At 34.9% G+C, this 20,569-nt stretch overlaps 1 protein-coding gene across 5 annotated transcripts in view; it reads left to right on the top strand.

Moving 5' to 3' along the window:
- Window positions 1-17,980, top strand: part of Socs5 (suppressor of cytokine signaling 5) — a 63,193-nt gene extending 45,213 nt beyond the window's left edge. For all 5 annotated transcript variants that reach the window (XM_047523174.1, XM_047523175.1, XM_047523172.1 and 2 more), the window contains one exon: window positions 13,786-17,980. In XM_047523174.1, the coding sequence (XP_047379130.1) occupies window positions 13,798-15,408 (1,611 nt within the window). In that variant the 5' untranslated portion in view covers window positions 13,786-13,797 and the 3' untranslated portion in view covers window positions 15,409-17,980. The remainder of the gene's footprint in view (window positions 1-13,785) is intronic.
- Window positions 17,981-20,569: the final 2,589 nt, after the last annotated feature.

Here is a 20,569-nt window from a genome sequence, read left to right as displayed (position 1 = left end):
GCTAAAAAAATCTCTGTTGTGTATATATACTCCCTTTTCTTTATCCATTCAATAAAAGCTGGTTCCATACTTTGCCATTATGATATGTGCTGCTATAATTATGCCTACCCATACTCTTTTTAAAAATATTTGTATGTATGTGTGTATATGTTGAGCTCAGTTTAGATGTGCTATTTTATAATGTTAGTATTCTATTTTAATTGAAAAGTAGTATGATTGGAATTAGAGTTGTCACTGTTGTACTGTTAGATCTTAAAGAGTCTATTTATGGAATGCTATGTTTTTAAAATTCTAATATTAAAAAAAGAATCACAGATCTTTGAGGTTAGCTAATATTCAGTTTACCTGTAGAGGAAGGACTACCTCAGCTGGCTAAGAGCATTGCTTATCTACTTTAACATCTCCCGTGAAAGATTCTTCACAAATCTCTTTTGGTTGTTCATTTACATTTTTAACATTTGAAATATTAATTTTTTCCTGAAAGGTTTTGTGTGTGTGTGTTTTCAGAAGGATTCAAGAGTAGCCAGTAAGAATTCTTTTAGAGGAAGTTTTTTTTTTTTTTTTTTTTTTTTTTATAATAAACAACCATTTGATCACTTTCATTTTCCAGGTGATTTAATTTCAACAATATTATCCTCATATTCTTATAGTACTCTTAGTTGGGGTTTTACTCCTTTTGTGCACAGTTCTTAAAATGTAGAGGAAGCAACCAGACTCAGACTCCCTTGATTTTTTAAAATTTTATTTTATATTTTAAAATTTTTATTCTTCGATGCTTGAAATCCTAGGATCAATATTCTGGAAGACACTCCAGAGGGAAGTGAGAGTGGAGGAAGGTAGACTATACAGGCAACTGTTGCAGTTAGTCCATGATGAAGACTGGACCTGGGAGAGAGACAGTGGAGGAAGAGGATGGACCTGTGTGGCTGAGGAGTAGGTTGTAGACCCACGTTCTCAGAGTTCACCACTCCCCAGGAGAGCGTAAAGGCAGTGGTGACTCTAGGGCAGCTAGCATAGTTTTCCCCTGCCATTTGGATTCATCCTTTAGGGGCATAGAGAAGTTAGAACTCTTGCTAAAGGAAATGTCCTATCAGCCTTTCTCTTTATCCTTGCATTTCTTTTAGTTTCCGTTTCTGTGTTTGTTACTGGTATGTAGTTTTTGTGATTGATTTTCGTGTGTTGATCTCATTTACAATTCAGTTCAGGGATTTTGGCTTTTGGTTTTTCTTTTTAAACAATTCTTTAGGCGTTTCTATGTGGATGATCATGTCATTTGAAAATAAAAAGTTTTTTATTTTTTCCAATTTGTATGCCTTTCTTATTCTTGCCTTATTGAACTGGCTATTATGCCACCTTTGACCTCTTGCCCTGGTCATTTATTAATTAGAAGTCAGAATTGTTAGACAAATTGACTTCTTCTGCCCAGAATACCTGCCAGGGTTAATGTGTTCCTTGTGCAAAGATTTTTAATTACTCCTTCAAAGTCTTTAAAGGTTATGGTCTATTAACACCACCCCTATCTATCCCCTATGCTGCAGCTTGAACCCAGGGCCTCGCACATGCTAGGCCAGTACTCTGCCACTAAGCTACATCTCCAGCCCCGTCTATTGATTTATTTCTTATCAAGTCAACTTTGGTAATTTGTGTTTTTCTGAAAAATCTAGCCATTTAAAAAATTGTAACTTCCTGACTTATAGCTGTTCATAATGTTCTGTCTTAAATCTTTATATCTCCATGTGTTCCCTTTTTCATGTCCTACAGTGTGTATATGTGTACTTTGTGTCCCTAGCCTACTGTACTTATGGTTTCTTTGGTCTTTGCTTGCTCTGGTCATTGTACTTGCATGTACCACTTTTGTCCAGCCACACTCCACCCTTTCTAATTTTCAGTTTCTAAGTTGCTACACAGTTGGTGTCCAGAGAATAAAGTTTGCTTAAATTATGGGCCGATTTAGAGTAAATATGCATAGAGCGAGGGTTTTGAGTATTCTCATGTGAGAACTTGAACTTTATCATAATGTTTTCCACATGTGGTACTCCCCAAATGTTAAAATGAATATTTTAAAAAATCTCTTCAGTTTACTTATTTTCTGCATTTGATAGGTGAGGTTTTATTTCAGTTCTGTTAACTAGCTAAGGGTTTTTGATTGTCCTATTTTAAAATAAACTAGTATGTTACATGATGCATAGAACAAAATTGAGGTATATTACTTGTTTCTATTCTGTAATTTTTGGCCAACCTAATTCTCTTTACATTCATTTTCTTAAATGATTTTAAAACACCATTCTCAGATACCTCCCTAAAGAACAGACTAATTTTGAGATGTTAATTTTTTTCTTATGGTGGTAGAAAAGCTACCTCAGAAAAAGAGAAGTTGTCCTGATTGTTTACTTGCCATTTGTTTCATTCTTTCCTTCCTTTTTTGATTCATTACAAGCTGTCAAATTGTTTGAAGCCAGTTAGTTTTTTTCAGACCTAAAATTTGTTCTAGAAGAAAGTAGGTATCCTAAAGTTTGTAAATGAATAATAAATGTATGCAGTTTTAGATAAAATGTATAAGGAAAATGTTATCATAATTTATTTTATTTTAGTCCTTAGAGTCTTTGCATTTTTGTGATACTTTATTTAAATTGCTGTGGTTATAAAATGGTTATCCTTCCTAGAGAAGGAAATGGTCCAGAATATATTCCACTCACTGTTTTCCTTGTAAATTATTAGCCAGGTCACAATGAGCTCACTGTTAAGCATTTCCCCAAATCGGAAAGACTTTTCCAGATTTAAGCTGCCCACTAAGTTCCTCCACTGAGAGTTGTTGGGGTTTTCTTGTTTGTTTTTAACTGCCTTTTGGTGCGAAGGGAGGACTTTGATGCCCTTTGAGAAGCATGACCTATAGAGGCAGTACTAAACACATAGTTCTAATGCTCAGTACATTTACTTGATGTGCCTCCCTGGAGGTGGGAGATGAAGGCAAGACTAACTAACCCATAATCTCCCTCCCTACCCCTGACATAACAACAGCCTTGCTTTTTGCTGTTATCACTGAAATGTACCATCCCTTTCTTGGATTGGTTATATATCAGAAGTTACCAATTTTGAGCTCCTATTATATACTCAGCTGTACTTATATTACCATTATGGTTGTAAGAGGTGGTAATTGTTCCTATTTTTAGATAGAAAGGCTAAGACCTAGATCTCATACTGCTAGTCAGTGCATGAATGTGATTTTAGGTCCTGCTAAATCTAAAGCATATGTTATTTGTATCGTACCCCATAGTTTGCCAGTCGTGCTGGCCAGATAAGAAACATTTCAGTGAATGGTATATTCGTTAGTATATTACATAAGATATTTTCTCTATGGAAAATGAAGCATAACTTTAATGGGATTTTATGCTTTTCTAGTATAGAGTAAAATGTTAAATTGTGGCAGTGTTTTATAGACTTAAAAGGAATTTTGAAGCCAAAAACAAATGAATAAGTACTATGTTCCTAGACCTTGCCCATTACTATACAGATTAGCTATCCTTAGTTTATATAGTAAATTAGCTGCCACTTGAACTGCTAAGAACATGGAAATCCCCATAGTGTTTCCAAGGAGTAATATAGATATTTAATGATCAGTAGAACTTTTGTCAGGCAGATACTATACATAGGAAGATGTTGACATTTGTGGTATGACCCACAAGAACTGAAAGGGAGAATTATTTTTTTAAAAAAATAAAAAAGCTAAAGATGCTAGCTAGTACTGGTAACATTTTTAAAGCCTCTGATATTTTAGTGTCTTCTGGGGGCCAGTATATATTATTTCTAATCATCATATCCAATCCATAAGTGGATACTCCAGGAAACAAATTCATGTTCAGAAATGTAAAGGAATGCATTCAAGTTCATAGCATTCTGAAATGGTAAAGCTAAAATCAACTCCCCTTCAGCCCTCAAGTGTTAGACTAGTTCATGTCTGTGCCCTTTTCGTTCTACTTCCCTAAGCAAAGTACAGGCAATGTCCCTACATTGGGCTTGGGCCAAAGAATAGGGTGTAAGCTGGACCTAGAGCACCTCCTACATGATACTGCAAGTCAGAATTGTCTGGGTAAAATTTAAGACATGAAAATACAAATTTAAATATTTATGTTTTAATTAGGAAAAATAGCCCTTAAATTATCCCTTTTTTTGGGGGGGGGGTGTTATTATGGAATCTTTTATCACTGTTACTATGCCTTCTTTTTAAAAATGTCTCTATTTCCCTTAATGTGGAGAGGGAAATATAAGAACTTTTAAAACCTCATTCCTTGAAATTAGGTTGTTACAAACATATTCTTAACTAACCATATGGTTAAAAGTAATAAATTCTTGAAAAGCAGTAAAACTTAGATCCATTAGTCACAACAGTACCAGAACATTCTGAGAGGTATACAGTCCTACATTAAGGATTATGGGTTTTATAATAGATAGGCATGGAGTGTAAAAATCAAAACACTTTAAGTAGGCCTGTGAATATACCTTTTACTCTGAATTCTTTTAGCCAAAATATCATTTCATTAAAATTAAATAGGCCAGTAATTTTTTTTTGTGCTACCTTTGTCATATTTTAATATTAGAGGTTCTGTTGGTGGGTTTGTGTACTAATTCCAGACAAATTTAATTGAAAAGATATAGAAATGATGGGTTCTTTGAGGTTTTAAAGAACATGTTAATGACATTGCTAGGACTTAAAGTTGTTCATAAAACAGTTCAAAAAATGATTCAAGAAGAGGTGGAAAACCCAGAATTGACTAAAAATAGTGGAAGAAACAGAATTTAGGGTTTGTTATTAATCTCTTGGGTCTATTAGCTTCTTCATCTATAAAATTGAGATGGTTATTTACTTGTAATTTATTGGAAGAAGGAAAATGCATTTATCAGTGCATGGCACAAGCTTAGCACCCAGGAATGTAAATGTCACTGAAGCCGTTGCCATCATCTTCATCATTCCTTTTTGTCAAAATTAAGTTTTCAGAGGTTTACTGTTTTATGCCTCACATTAGGGACTCTTGGATTTATCATTTTAAAAAAATGTAAGTGCCAGAAGTGTTTCTCTTTTAAGTTGTCTAATGACATCTCTGACAAAGCTAACCAAAAAATAAAAAAGTATTTTACAGAAAATAAAAAAGAGACTAGATGACTAGATAGACATGAAGATGTTTAGCTGTAAGAGAAGATTGTGTATAGCTTTTTGCATAAAAGACCATCTGAATAGTCCCAAAGTATTATCAGTGATTATCTCTGGATAGTGGAATTTCGAGGATAGGATTAGATTTTTTTGCATGTTTCTATGGTGTTTTAATTCTTCTCTAATGTGCATTTTATTTTTTCACAAGAAACAGTTTTCAGTTTTTTCACTGTTTTGCTCTAGTAACCATCCATGTACCTTTATCTTTATGCACTTTTTAAGATGAACTTAGAACATGGGTCCCCAAACTGTTCTATAGAGTGATTGTAGTCAATAAACTATGACCTACCTCTTGTTTTTGTATAGCCCATAAGTTAATGGATTTTATATTTTTAAATTGTTAAAAATAATAACATTTTGTGACAAGTGAAAGTTATATGAAATTCAAATGTCACTTAAAAATAAAGTTCACTGACATGTAGCCATACTTAGTTATTTATATATTGTCTGTGACTGTATTCATTGCTACAGTGATAGAATTCACTAGTTGCCACAGAGACCATATGGCCAACAAAGCCTAAAATATTTCCTATCTGGTCTTTTACAAAAGAGAGAGAGAGAGAGAACAGGAGAGAGAGAGAGAGAACGAAGGAAGGAAAGAAAGAAAGGGAGGGGAAGGGGAAGGAAAAAAGAAAAATTTTGCTGAGCCCTGTACTATATTCAGGGAACTTTTTTGTGGGGGGCGAGTACTGGGGATTGAACCCAGGGGTGCTTAACCACTGAACCACATCCCCAGCCCTTTCTGTTTTTTATTTTGAGACAGCAACTTAAGTCTAAGTTGCTTAAGACTTCACTTAGTTGCTGAGGCTGGCTTTGAATTTTCAATCTTCCTGCCTCAACCTCCTAAATCACTGGGATTATAGGCATGCACCACCATGCCCAACTTACTTTTGGTGTTTTTTTGTTTTGTTTTTTAGCATTGCTGTCTTTACAGTAACCATCTAAAGTATGTAATAGCCAAGTTAAACAGTAAGAACATTTTAACTGTCATAAATTTGCCTTTTAGAAAAATAAACCCATATTATTAATGTGCTATTTTCTAAATAGCTTTTTACTTTTAGTTTTACCCTTTTACCTAAGAGTTAAGAGAGCATTTTGTTTGCCTTAGTTTTTTTTTTTTTTTTTTTTTTTTAATTATTCAGTATTTGGTTATTCCATTGTGGTGAAAGCATGGCCTGTGTAATTGTAAAAATTTTATTATGCAGTGTGTCATACATAGGAAAGAGTGGATAAAATCATCAGGGGTAGTTTAAGGAATATTTAATAGGCAAAAACCTTGAGCCTACTACCCAGGCTAAAGAATAGAAAACTTCTAGTTTTAGAAGCCTCTTGTGCTTCTCCTAATTCTGTATTCCTCTTTCCAATAAGCAGCCATTATTGTTTGCTGACTCTTGACATTCTTTTGCTTTTTATATTTATTAGGTGTGTATATATATTTAAACATACATACATAATATGTATGTTTATGAGTTTTGCTTGTTTAAAAAGATTTGTTCATCATGAATGTGTTCATCTTTCTCTAAGCATTTTGTTTTTGAAGTTCATATGCATTGATGCAATAGCTATAGTTTGTCATGCTTGCTATTTCGTATTCCATTACACAAATATATACCAGTAGACTAACGAGTATTCACTTAGATGTCCCCACAACTGCATCATTTCAAAAATTAAATTCATTAACACTCCAAATCCCCACTTGCCAACACTCTTCTGAAATAGCATCTCTGTCCATGCATGTGCCTATTATTTTTGACACATCCCTCTTTCTCATTCTGCATTTCCAGTTTCAACCCTGTAGATTTGTACTTCTAAACATCTATATCCATTTCTACTGTCACCACCCTAATTGAGTTCATACTTGGACCCCTCTGCATTAGTCTTCAGTGCAGAGTCAACTAATATCCATTCTTGTTCTCTTATGTCATCTTGGTACTCTTCCCCTTCCTGTTGTCTGTGCCCTGAACTTTCCTGCTTTAGAACATTTGCAGATTCTGTTCTGTGCCTACAGAACTCTGTCCTAATTCATTTCACTCATTCTTCTGAACAGAATTTTGAAATATCACCTCCTCAGAGAATTCCTTGTTCACCAACCCCAAACTAGGTCATGTCTTCCTGTTATCATGAGGACATTATGCTCATCTATCTTGGCAACAAATTTTAATTTTAATTAAATAATTGTTGAGGAAAGCCTCTTACCTTATACAACCTGGACCAATTATCTAAAAAGTTTAATAACAAGAAACCATGAAAAGGGATGCATACCTTAAATATTTTACTCTACCTTTATGTTCATTTGTCAGTCTCCTCATCCCCCAAACATCAGATTGAAGCCAGGGGCATTTAACCACTGAACCACATCCCCAGCCCTTTTTATTTTTTATTTTGAGACAGGGTCTTGCTAAATTGCTGAGATTGGCTTTGAACTTGGAATCTTCCTGCCTCGACCTCCCTAGCCACTGGGACCATAGGGGTGTGCCACCAACCCAGCTCATTTGTCAGTCCTGATTAAGGAACCAAGATCTAGAGTAGATCTAGTTGCAGATTCATATTTTCAGTCTTGCAGAAACTATACCCATAATGTATCACATAAGATTCCACTTTGGGTTTTTTAAGTAGACCAAGAACTTAAACTCTTCCAATGCTTTCTGAGTTTAGAATCCTTATAGACTCTTTGTCGTATTCTTCTCAGTTCTATTTTCATTATTTCAAAGTCATTCAACTTAGTCAAACTTCCAACCCCCTCATTTTCTACTATGTTCATTAGCATTTAATTAAATCATGTAATTATTATAATACAAATAGCATGAACAGGTTTGGAGCCTAACATAACTAACTCATTAAATGTAAAAGTCAATCAGTGGGAATAGGAATATCTGGGCATGTTATGATCGAAGGGTTCCACATTTTTTCTGAGTGTACATATACATGGTCTACTGTATTACTATGTTATGCACACTGCATTAGTGTAACTCTCAGCGATTTTATGTGGTTCACCCTAATATTAAATAATAGTGTTAAGGCAGATAACTGTCTAGCTGGATAATACAGACCAAACCCCAATTCAGTGTATAAAGAATTAACAATAAATAGTTTTAAAAAGCAGATGGTTTTCAGATTCTTTTAAGGAGCTATAGCTATGACAGCCAAGCATCCCAAGAAATATTAAGTCAGTCTTAATATTACTAGTACTGTGTTGTCTTTTTCCAAACACTATTGAAATCCACCAAAATATCAGTAAAACCTTTAGTCTTCTAAACTGCCTCGTGTACCTGAATTCAACATAGAAATACTTTAATCAGTCCACATGTTTCAATTTTTGTTACTGTGATTGAAGAACTTTGTATTAGAAAAATATTATCATGGTTAAGCAATTGAGGTGGACTGAACAGTAGAGGAAGGATTTGAATTGGGTCATAGTCTTCCTTTTTACCCACAGTGGCATGCAATGCTATCTTAAAACTTGTTGAATTTAATTTATTCCTCATAAAGCTTGCATTATATTTCATTAAAATGAAGTCCTGGGAACTATTTCAATTATTTCGTTTTGTGGAAATTTTGTAATAGATACTGCTTGGCATTGAGGGGACCATTGACTAACTGCACTTTTAAATTTTTTGTATAAGTAAGCTTTTGTAGTAATGGAATTTGACCTAATTTTCTTTAATTCTGATTTATAGCTTATCCTGTTAAATACAATTTTTCAACAAAAGTTCATGTAACTTAGAAAAGCATTATAAAACCAGTTTCAAATTATGATTCCTTGGGGGAAAGTATAACTTTTAGAAATTTGCTTTGGATAGCTTTAAGGATAGCTAAGCATGTATAGAAATATGGAAGATCATAATGGTTGATGAATTATCATTGTAGAGTCAATACAATTGAAATTTAACACTCTTTTTTAGCCCAGTATACCTTATGTAAAAAAAAATAAGGTAATAGAGTTGTAAAGTAATAAAGTTATAATTTAGACCTCAAAGGATTTCAGCTCTGTCCTAAAATGCATATCTGAAAATTTAACCAAAAAAACTCAAATCTGACATTGTAAATATTAAAGTGGCTGAAATACCTTGTTTCTTAAGTGACTTGTTCTATGAATCACTGTTAGTATGTTTTATTTCCCATTAATACAACTGCCCACACAGCATTCCCATGTCAAGAAAAATCCACTTTCTTTCCCCAAGGAGTATGGAAGCATATTAGCCTTTCTTTAAATGAGAAGATGTCACAGTGCATTCTGTTAACAATCTTCAGATTAGGAATAGAGAAATAACTGTCATGCTCTATGAACCTGAACCAAAGGTTGAGTGTTAGAGAAACTGCCTTCACTGCCCTGGCAAGTACAGCTGTTTTCTGCCTATAAACAGCTGTATAATATGAATGGTTTTTAATTTGGTCATTTTCTAAAACAGTCATTTTTCAGGTTTAATTTGCTCATCAGAAAAATTATTTTTGGAGAGCTACCAAATTTATAAACATGAAGAAGAGGGTTAGACTTCTGGGTTTCCTGAGTATGACTCTACTAGTGTCTAGAGTAGTAGTATTAGTTTATTATCTCACATATGTACTCTACACTATTGCCAGTAAACTTTTTCTGAAAAGGGCAAGATAGAAAATATTTCAGGCTTTTGCAAGCTACATGTGGTCTCCGTCATATGTTCTTTATGGGTTTTCTTATTTGGGTTTTTTTTTTTTTTTTTTTAAGTCCTTAAAAAATGTAAAAACCCATTCTTATCTTTGGTTCACACAAAAACTGGATATGGACCAGATTTGTCCCTCAGCCCTATTTAGGAGACTCCAGCCCTAAAGCAGTATTCTCCAGTAGATATATAATACTAACTATAAATGTAATTTATATTTTTCTAGTAGCTCCAATGAAAAAAGTAATAAGAACAAGGTAAAATTAATTTTAGCAATATGTTTAACAAATTACAATCCAGACTATTATAGTTTCATTATGTGGACCAAACCACAGTTCAGGGATCAGTAGCCACATAGATTGGACAGCACAGCTCTAAACCATAACTACTTAAAACATGGTCTATGAACTGATGCCAGTTTCTCCAAAGATAAGGTCAGGGAAGGCTGAAAATCTATATGTATGAGGCTCCCACATACCTTTTACTCCGTTACACTCAACAGCCAAGAGACTGATCTTCCTTTATTTTGGGTAAAACTAAAGATTTATAGCTTGGCAAATTTAATCTAAGATATTCAGTCATAGCTAAGGTTGGGGTATCTTTTGAAAATAAGCATAACTTTTGAAAAAAACAGATTTCAGTGCAAGTCTGAATATTGAGGATAAATATTGAGGCTCCTATTTCCCTGTTCTTATAACATAGTGATCAGGTGCTATGACCTATACAGGAGATCAGAGGATTTCTCTCTTGAGATAATTTGCGAGCTAACAGTTCCTTTTGGGGGTCTCCTAATATAAAAACCAGCTCGTTGCTTCATCACACCTTTGTAGTGAAGCCAACAGTTGAGAAGTCCCACCCATGCAGACAGAGCTTCTATAATGCAGCCCAGCCAGAGAGCTTCAGACCCTTGTCAGAAGCCTCTAAAATGAAAAACAGATCTAAAAATTCAAGGGGAAAAATGGTGTTAAGAAGAAATGGGAAATAGATAAGGTATTAAAAGGAAAAACAAGAAAATATTATAGAAGTGTGCATCTTCAGAGAAATGAGATATTATATCCAAGAAACCAAATAAGATGCTATTAAAATAAATGTTTAGAGAACAAGAAAATGCTCTTAGAAATTAAAGTCATCTTAGGAAGAAGTATAATAACTATAATAGAATTGTTGGAAATTGAAGTGAAAGAAATCTACCGGAATGTAGAAAAGGAAAATAAATGCAAAATAGAAAAGAATATAGAAGATAATCAAAAGACTATCAAAGAGGTGTAGTGTCTAAGGAAAGGACTTTGAAAAGGGAAGGAGGAGGAGCAACAGCTACAAATATTCAGAAAATAAGCAGAAGAGTGGAAATTGGTGTAGTCTGAGACCTTTTGACAGCAACACTAGAGACTAGAAAATAGCGGGGTGATGCCCTCAAAATTCTGAGGGTAAATTGTTTCTAACCTAGTTTTTTCCCGAAAGAATAAAAAACACGAGGATGAAGTAGACCATTTTCATGAGAAGAAAAAGGAGTCGCTAGAATAATGGCTAAGGAAGGTCATAGGATAAGCACTGTGTAGGCAGTGTTTAACCTTACTGAGAGTTGTTTTACAATTCTGTTAAAGAATTTGAGAAAGAATGCAATAGATACAGAGAAAACCAAGCAAACCAAAAAGAGGCTGCTATTCTAGGAAAAACAAATGATTATATAAGAAAAGAAAGTGGCTTAACTACAATATTCATATGGTCACAATAAATATTAATTTAACCAAAAGATATTTTAACTGTTTTAGGGAGGAGTAAAGACAAAAGTATATTAATACTATGATTAAAAGCAATCTAAAATCATTATTTTCCGTATTATGAAGTTAATAGATATTGTTGAAAACTGAAAAAACAACAAATACTAGTATGAATATGTATCTAGAAATGATGAGAAAAATACCAGCAGAAACAGCTAAAAGAATTTAAAGTAATTTTCTTGAATCCTAGAGAATGAGAATCAAGGATGGGAAGATTATTGCAAGTGATGCTAATTTTTTGTTTGAAGCCTTATAGTAGGATTTGATCTTGAAACTATATGAATTGGGTAAAAATGAAAAACATCGTTAAAATAAACAAGAAAAAAGAAACTGGGTTAGAAAGGGAGGGGCTAAGGATATTGGAAGAGCATAGCTACAAAGATAATGGAGTCACCGAAAAGGTGGCCGGAATGTGGCTGTACATAACACAACTGCGGGCAAGGAACTGAAATCTTAATTTAACAAGCCTTGAGGCTTACAAAAGATTTTTTGCAAGGGGATGGATGCAGATATTCTAAGAGTTTAATGAGATTTTATAGTTCCATCTAATAGATTTTGTTAGAACAGACGTGCCAGCTTCCATGTGAACTTCTTGCATTCCTAACCATATGCTTTACCTTTTATAGCAACATAAATTCTCTGTTGGTATTGCTGTTAGTTTCAGATTTCTGTAAGAAAGCAATGAGACAATATAGAATTCATTTTAAGAAAGTTTATTCCTATTGTTTTCTTCATTCTAATTAGCTTCTTGAAAATGCAAGTATTTAGGAGAGAAAATTAATCAAAATTATGGAAACATCAGCTCTGATGACTCACCACTGTAAAAAAAAACATATTCAAGTTGTTTTGCAATACTGATGCTAACCTGTGAAGTGTAGTGCAGTAAGAAGATAAATATAAATCAAAAAACTGAAAAAAGTTGTGCGTTATTTATCAAATGACAAATTAGACACCCTTTTTACAAAGCTCTCTGCTGTTACGATATGACAAAACAGTTGATCCATGTTTAATCCGTATATGTTTTGATTTTTCCATTTCTTCTAAAAATGTCAACTTTCCAATTACTGAATGAGATATAGTATGTGCCTCTCTTAAAAACATTTTTTAAAGTAACATAAACTGCCCACCCCTAGAGAAGCAAGAATATAGACTGTAAATTGCATAGGTTTTGCTTATTTTTTGCTAATTACTACAACATCATAACATATTTTTTCTATTACTCTTTTAGTTTTGCTCTTCCAGGATTAATAGTTGAGAAGCTCAGGGATACCTGTTTAAGCCTGAATATTCTCTTTTCTCCTAGTTCACTTTCTATTCAAACTGCTTCTTTAATTGTGGATAAAATGTGATACATTATTGAATGGAAAGGGAAGATATGGGGTTATAATAAGTGATTAACCTGTTAACCCCAGGGAAGGATTTAATGAGTGAAATTGGGGAAATTCCTACTTAAAGGGTTTTGATTTTTTTTTTTTTTTTGACCCTGGGAATTGAAACCAGGTCACTTCACCAGTGAGCTGCATCCCCAGCCCTTTTGATTTTTTTATTTTTAGACAGGGTTTCACTAAGTTGCTTAGGGCCAAACTAATTTGCTGAGACTGGCCTAAACTTGCAGTCTTCCTACCTCAGCATCCCAAGCCACTAGAATAATTACAGGTGTGCGCCATTGCACCTGATTGAACTAATTTTAATATGTTGGCACAGATGTGGTCCTGATTATTATAACTTTTGAAAAGTTAAATACAAATGTGTTTCAATGACATTTTCCCTTTGATGTATTTGAGACAATATTCAAGTTACTCAAAGTAAAGAGACAAAAATCAGTGTGATAATCAAATTAGGTTGAGGCCTAGGAAAAAGAAACCAGATTTTAATTGAGAGGAGTTGTTTCCTTTCATCTGAGTTCTGAGTGTTCTATCCAAAAGGAAATGAAAACTGATGACTGGCTGAAGTCATGGCCATTGCCTCTGAAGGACCTGGGAGGCTTACTACCACCACACAGAAAGTTTGTATCATCACTTTAGTGGGCAGTATAAGGCAAATTCTTGACTGCATCACTGACATGCCCAGTTTGAAGGGGCATAGAGTACTTACTGCCTTACCTCTTTTCACATGCCACTTTGGTTAATTTGTTTTTCTCCTTTTCCTGTTTTGTCTTTAGGTGTTATAATCAATGGATAAAGTGGGGAAAATGTGGAATAATTTCAAATACAGGTGTCAGAATCTCTTCAGTCATGAGGGAGGAAGCCGCAGTGAAAGTGTAGACATGAATTCCAACAGATGTTTGTCTGTCAAAGAGAAAAACATCAGTCTGGGAGACTCAGCTCCTCAGCAGCAAAGCAGTCCTTTGAGAGAAAACATTGCCTTACAACTGGGCTTAAGCCCATCCAAGAATTCTTCAAGGAGAAACCAAAATTGTGCCACTGAAATTCCTCAAATTGTTGAAATAAGCATTGAGAAAGATAATGATTCATGTGTCACCCCTGGAGCAAGAATTGCACGAAGAGATTCCTACTCTCGGCATGCCCCGTGGGGAGGGAAGAAAAAACATTCCTGTTCCACAAAGACCCAGAGCTCATTGGACACTGATAAAAAGTTTGGTAGAACTCGCAGTGGTCTTCAAAGGCGAGAGCGGCGCTATGGGGTGAGCTCTGCACACGACATGGACAGCGTTCCCAGCAGAACTGTGGGGAGCCGCTCTCTGAGACAGAGGCTGCAGGATACTGTGGGCTTATGTTTTCCCATGAGAACTTACAGCAAGCAGTCAAAGCCCCTCTTCTCCAATAAGAGAAAAATACATCTTTCAGAATTAATGCTTGAGAAATGTCCTTTTCCTGCTGGCTCAGATCTAGCTCAAAAATGGCATTTGATTAAACAGCATACAGCTCCTGTGAGCCCACATTCAACATTTTTTGATACATTTGATCCATCTTTGGTTTCTACAGAAGATGAAGAAGATAGGCTTAGAGAAAGAAGACGGCTTAGTATTGAAGAAGGAGTGGACCCCCCTCCCAATGCACAAATACATACATTTGAAGCCACTGCACAGGTTAATCCATTATATAAACTGGGACCAAAGTTAGCTCCTGGAATGACGGAAATAAGTGGGGATAGTTCTGCAGTTCCACAAACTAATTGTGACTCGGAAGAGGACACAACCACCCTGTGTTTGCAGTCACGGAGGCAGAAGCAGCGTCAGGTATCTGGAGACAGCCATGCCCATGTTAGCAGACAGGGAGCTTGGAAAGTTCACACACAGATTGATTACATACACTGCCTCGTGCCAGATTTGCTTCAGATTACGGGGAATCCTTGTTACTGGGGAGTGATGGACCGTTATGAAGCAGAAGCCCTACTTGAAGGGAAACCTGAAGGCACATTTTTGCTCAGGGACTCTGCACAAGAGGACTACCTCTTCTCTGTGAGCTTCCGCCGCTACAACAGATCGCTGCATGCCCGAATTGAACAGTGGAACCACAACTTCAGTTTCGATGCCCATGACCCATGTGTGTTTCACTCCTCCACTGTAACAGGACTTCTAGAACATTATAAAGATCCCAGTTCATGCATGTTTTTTGAACCATTGCTTACAATATCGCTGAACAGGACTTTTCCTTTCAGCCTGCAGTATATCTGCCGTGCAGTGATCTGCAGGTGCACTACATATGATGGAATTGATGGTCTCCCTCTCCCATCAATGTTACAGGATTTCTTAAAAGAGTATCATTATAAACAAAAAGTTAGGGTTCGCTGGTTAGAACGAGAACCAGTCAAGGCAAAGTAAACTCTTCTGTCCCCTAGGACATTAACTCGGTCTGCTTTCATGTGCATCAGACAGTACACATACAGGAAGCACAGTGTCAGTGCTTGGTTTTTCATACAGTGTGTAAGCTTAGTTATTAGTCTCCGTCAGATGCAGTCTACTGTTAACTCACTCAGACAAATGTGGTGCCTATTGAAACAACAGGATAGAGCTGCAGGTGTTCAGTAAGGCTACGAAAACATTTGCCCGTTTAGCTAAGTTTGGTTTTTAATGGCTATAGTAACTAATTAAGGCAACTCTGGGGCATTTGCTATGAAGAGTTCTATTTCTTATTAAAGAACAAATTAATAGTAGATGAGTATTTCAGCAGTTGACTAATGTTTGAAATTATTTTTTCTAAGAATTTTTTATAACCTTCCAAAAGTAGTGATGTTTGTAGTTACTGTAAGTCAAGCTTTGGAAGTCCAAAATAAATAAATAAATAAAAAGACTGCCTTCCTTTTTAGGGGAAAAAAAAAATGCAATTTTCTGGCCACAAGGGCATAGTGCAGTTCACTTAAGTGTTGACGTAGTTTATAGTCAGTCTCCTTTTCTCTTCTGCAGAAGGTACTGTTAAGTAAACCAGGTTTTCTAAATAGTTCTTAAAATTTCAGACTTATAAAGTTAGTAGTAGAGTTTTATTTAAAGGCCTTAGTTATTCATTTTTTAAATGAGTGGCTGCTGCAGTTGTAGTCCTGTGTGTGATTTTTTTGAGTTGACATGTTCAGTCTAAACATTGTTCCATTAAAGTTGGATCTTTTCCTGTGCCCAGGATGAGTTTGTGAACTATGAAGAAAATGAGAATAGAAGATGCCCAAACAAGTCAGATAATAGTAACTACAGTGGTTGCTGGTGTTGAGATTGTTAAACCATAATTAATAATTTGGATGGCAGTATTTATCTTTGTTGTAAACTCTCACAGCTGAATCACTTAAGTATAATTTAATAGGATTTCAGTGCAGTTAATTCTTAATGGGAAAATCTGAAATCTAAATTGCAGATTTAAAAGGTACTGTACAACCATTGTATCTGTAAATAACTTTACTTAGCACCTTTTTGTCACTTAGAATAGTATGTAATACAACTTGAGTGAGTGCTTTGGGAAGTATTATCAAGTCTAGTGGTTGCTTCTTAGTGTTGAACTGAATTTTCAATTCTGTCCTAGACATTTTGCACTACAGTAGCCAAATCCATTCTCATGTCTTTTTGTTAATGTGCTCTGTGCTGCTGGGGAGTGCTCCTTAGTTACCTTACCAGCTGCTACAGAAGGTTATTTTACATCCCTATAGCCATTTCCAAGGCTACAAAAGAGAAAAGCTATATTTGTATGCAACACTAACCCTTTGACTGCTAATGTATGTTTCTGCTTGCTGTGCCTTGTTATGGCTGCTTTTTTGTGCTAATAAAGTATGTTTGGTGTTCTCCTTGTATATCTGCTGTTTCATACATTTGCAACAGTTTCTCTTGTATGTGGAATGGTTTGGGGTTTTTAAATAAGTATTATCTGGCAACCTGCTATAGTTAATGCAGATTTACCTAGTCTAATATTGACTTATCAGAATAAGCTAACTCTTAATTTAATGCTTTACATCTTTCTAACCATAATCACATATACTGTGGAACAGTATCTATAGTTACTGGAAATTACTGTACAGTTTAGGTTACAACAGAAAATTTACAGAGAAATGATAAACCTATTGACTTCTCTGCTTGTAAGTGAAAGATTGAAACTCAATGACTTAGTATACTAAATGAATATTTATAGCCTCCAGCTGCATCAGAAACAGGTTAAATGAAGTCTTGTAGAGTAATAATACATCAGCACCATTTATTGGTTTGGGGACCATTTTAATTGATAATAAATACCCAAAATGTAGAACTTTAACCAAAGACTTGTCCATTTTTAATGTAAAATGGGGATTGAAGGGACTTGTAATTTCTGTTATTTCTAATAAGTCCCCGAAGAACATATACCAAAGTGTCTGAGAACTTCATCCAAACCTACTTTAAAGCATTATGTGCAATTAAATTGTTAAGAAATACTTATATTGCATAATTGTTAGGTCCATTTTCTTGAGCTTATAATGTACCTGGAAAATAAACCTCTTGAAAAAAAAAAGTCCAAACTGATTTTTGGAGAAGGACTATATATGCAAGTAAGATGGTGTTGTGAAGAGGTAACTTGAAACTCCAAGAAAGCACTTGATGTTTTTATATGCTTGTAGCAAATTGATGTTCTAATTGTAGTTTTATAGAAAGTATTAATACTTTTATGTATTTTAGAACTTTCATATGTTAAATGGACATTGTTTTAAATGTGTAACTATGAGTTTATGTAAGCATGTATACACTGTGCAAAAAGTCACTTATGTTTCAGTTTGTGTATAATATTAATATGCAACTTTTGGTTTAAATTTTTTTTCTTAAAATATTAGTGGCTTACATTTTAAAAAAGAAAAATCACCAGCATGAAAGTGCACCTAAGTCTATATTCACTGTGTCTTTTTCTGAATCCCATTGTAGCCTGTCAACTAAATTTTGTGTTTTTATGGTCTTTTTGAAGTGCATTTTATTATAAACCAGGAAATGCTTCAGAAGTTGGGGCACACCTTCTTAGTGAAATAATTTACCCAAGAAAGGGTGGAAGAGGTGCTTTGATTCATATCCTTTCTCATCCTTTGATTATTATTTCCCTTTCCCTACATACATGAGCGTGCACACACACACACACACACACTCCTTTCTCCTCTTACCCTCCCTCTCTCCATCTCTCCATAAATAGATATACATAATGTATGTGTAATTTATGTATGTATATATACATATACATTTATGGTATTAATATTATTTTAGACAGTAACATTGTCATCTGATAAAAAATCATCTAGAGGCCTTGTTCTATAGATACTACCTGAGAAATATTCTTTTTTTGTGTGTGTATGCGTGTGTGTGTGTGTGGTTCTGTAGATTGAACCCAGGGCCTTGCACATACTAGGCAATCATTCTACCACTGAGCTATATGAGAAATATTCTCATATCATTCAAGTTTTATTATATGCTCCTGAAGTATATCCTTGCCACTGTAGTAGTATTTGTAATATAGTCATCTCACAGAGAGAAACAAATTCATTGGTATTTTCTTTTCTGACTAAACAGTTAAAAAAATTGAAGAAGAAATAGCTTGTTGTAAATATAGTTATTAAGAGTCATAATTAAATTTATATTTCTTAGACAAGAGTTGATCCCAAATCATTCTTAACAAACCAGTCTACATTCTTAAAGTCTTTTAGAAAGTTTATATAAGATTTGTAATGGCTCAAACCGTAAAAACTGATACTTGAATACCAAACTTCATTTTGACAAAATCCAAAGTTTATGAACTTTTTTATTTGACGTTTTGATCCTGGTTGCTATTCATTTTCATCCCAAAGCTTCCTTTGCTCCCTGGCACTAAACACTAATCTGGTAAGTTTTATTGAGACTGGCTTTAAACCTTATTTTTATAGCAAATAACAAAAATTGCTTTTTGGTAAAGGCGAAGAGCCCATGAGTGAGTCAGAATCCTAAGTAAAGGAGCCAAATCCATCTCTGAGAGTATGTTATCAATAAGGGCGAATCATACCTGCTTGTTCACTTACTTACCAACACATGCTGTTGTACTTAGATGGAATTTGATAAAAATTGCACACAGAACTGACTTAAAGGTGGGAAAAGTTTCAAAAGGGACGATGCTACTTGGTATATGTGCATTACAAAACTGAGTATGTAAGAGGTGCACCTAGGTGGTTTCATGTTTTTTTGCAGTAGCTGATAGGGAATTTAGACTTTCATTTAATAGCATGTGCCTAGGAGTTTGAAGTGGAATTTTTGTGGGAGGTGGGGTTTTTTTGTTTGTTTGTTTGTTTGTTTTTTGTGGTTTGGGGATGAGTTGTTTTCATATTTGAGAGTCTTGATTGAATATTTAGAGTTTTTAGTTATTCATTCAACAAAGGTTTATTGAAGTCCCATGCACCAGTCATGTTTTAGATAATGAGTGTACATAGGGGTACAAGACAAAGGCTACTACCTTCTGGAGCTTGTTACATTTTAGTAGTTAAGACAGCAATGACATACAAATGAAATCTCAGAAACTGAATAAAATAAGTCAAAATATGGTGATCAGGGCATAATTTTATAGGCTCACCAAGAAATAATAACCTTGAATGATGAGAGAAAATTCACACCCGTGTCAGAACAGAGTATGCTGGATGAAGAGAATAACAAAGCCAAAATCCCCAAAACAGGAGTAAGTTTTTATGCTGAGAAAGAAAATGCCAGGAAGATGAGTCTAGTGAGCAGGGTGGGGAGTGGTAGGTGATGAGGTTCTTGAGATCGGTTAGGTCTTGATCATGTAGGGCTGTAAACCCACAGTAAGGAATTCAGATTTTCTTCAAGTGTGATAAGAAACCATTGAAGGGTTTTAAACAAAGGAGCAACAGTGGTCTGCTTTATATTTCTCTGGTAGGTGAAGGATAGATTGTAGTGAGGCAAAATAAAGATCATTGCAGTCATCCAGGTGGTGTCCCCATCACCTGGATGGAGACAGTAGTCCCTGGGCTGGGGCAGTAGTCATGGGGACAAGTCAGTTCAGGGTATATTTTAGTGGTAAAGTGCCCAGTATTTGGTGGTGAATTAGATATGAAAAAAGAGGAGAAAGAAAAAAAATGACTGCAGTATTTGGTATGAGCAAGGATGCTGATAACATTAGCTGAGATTTTGGAAAACCAGTGTAAATTGAACCTGCCTTGAATATGCTGAGTTCTGAATATGCTCAATGGAGACATTGAGCAGGGAGTTGGATGTCTTTTGAGTATAGTTCAGGGGAGAAAACAAAATACAGGGAGACAGGAATAGTATTTAAGACCATAGGAGAGGATGTCAACAGCTAGGGATTTTGCAAAAGATTTAAGTGTTTGGGGGAGGTAATTGTAGTAACATTTAATTTGTCAGTTTAGAGTTCTGTATTGTTAGGTTTGGTTTTTTTCCTTAAAACCATCTTTTTTCAATACAGGATTTGTCATTCAAAATGTTTAAAATGCTGAAATATCAAACCGCACCAAATTCTAAAACTTTATTCACATCAAATTAGCTTAGTGTGTATCTT

The sequence above is a fragment of the Sciurus carolinensis genome, chromosome 13, assembly GCF_902686445.1.
Source record: "Sciurus carolinensis chromosome 13, mSciCar1.2, whole genome shotgun sequence".
NCBI lineage: Eukaryota > Metazoa > Chordata > Mammalia > Rodentia > Sciuridae > Sciurus > Sciurus carolinensis.
The sequence above is the reverse complement of the archived record's forward strand: the minus strand, read 5'-3'. Positions and strand labels throughout refer to the sequence as shown.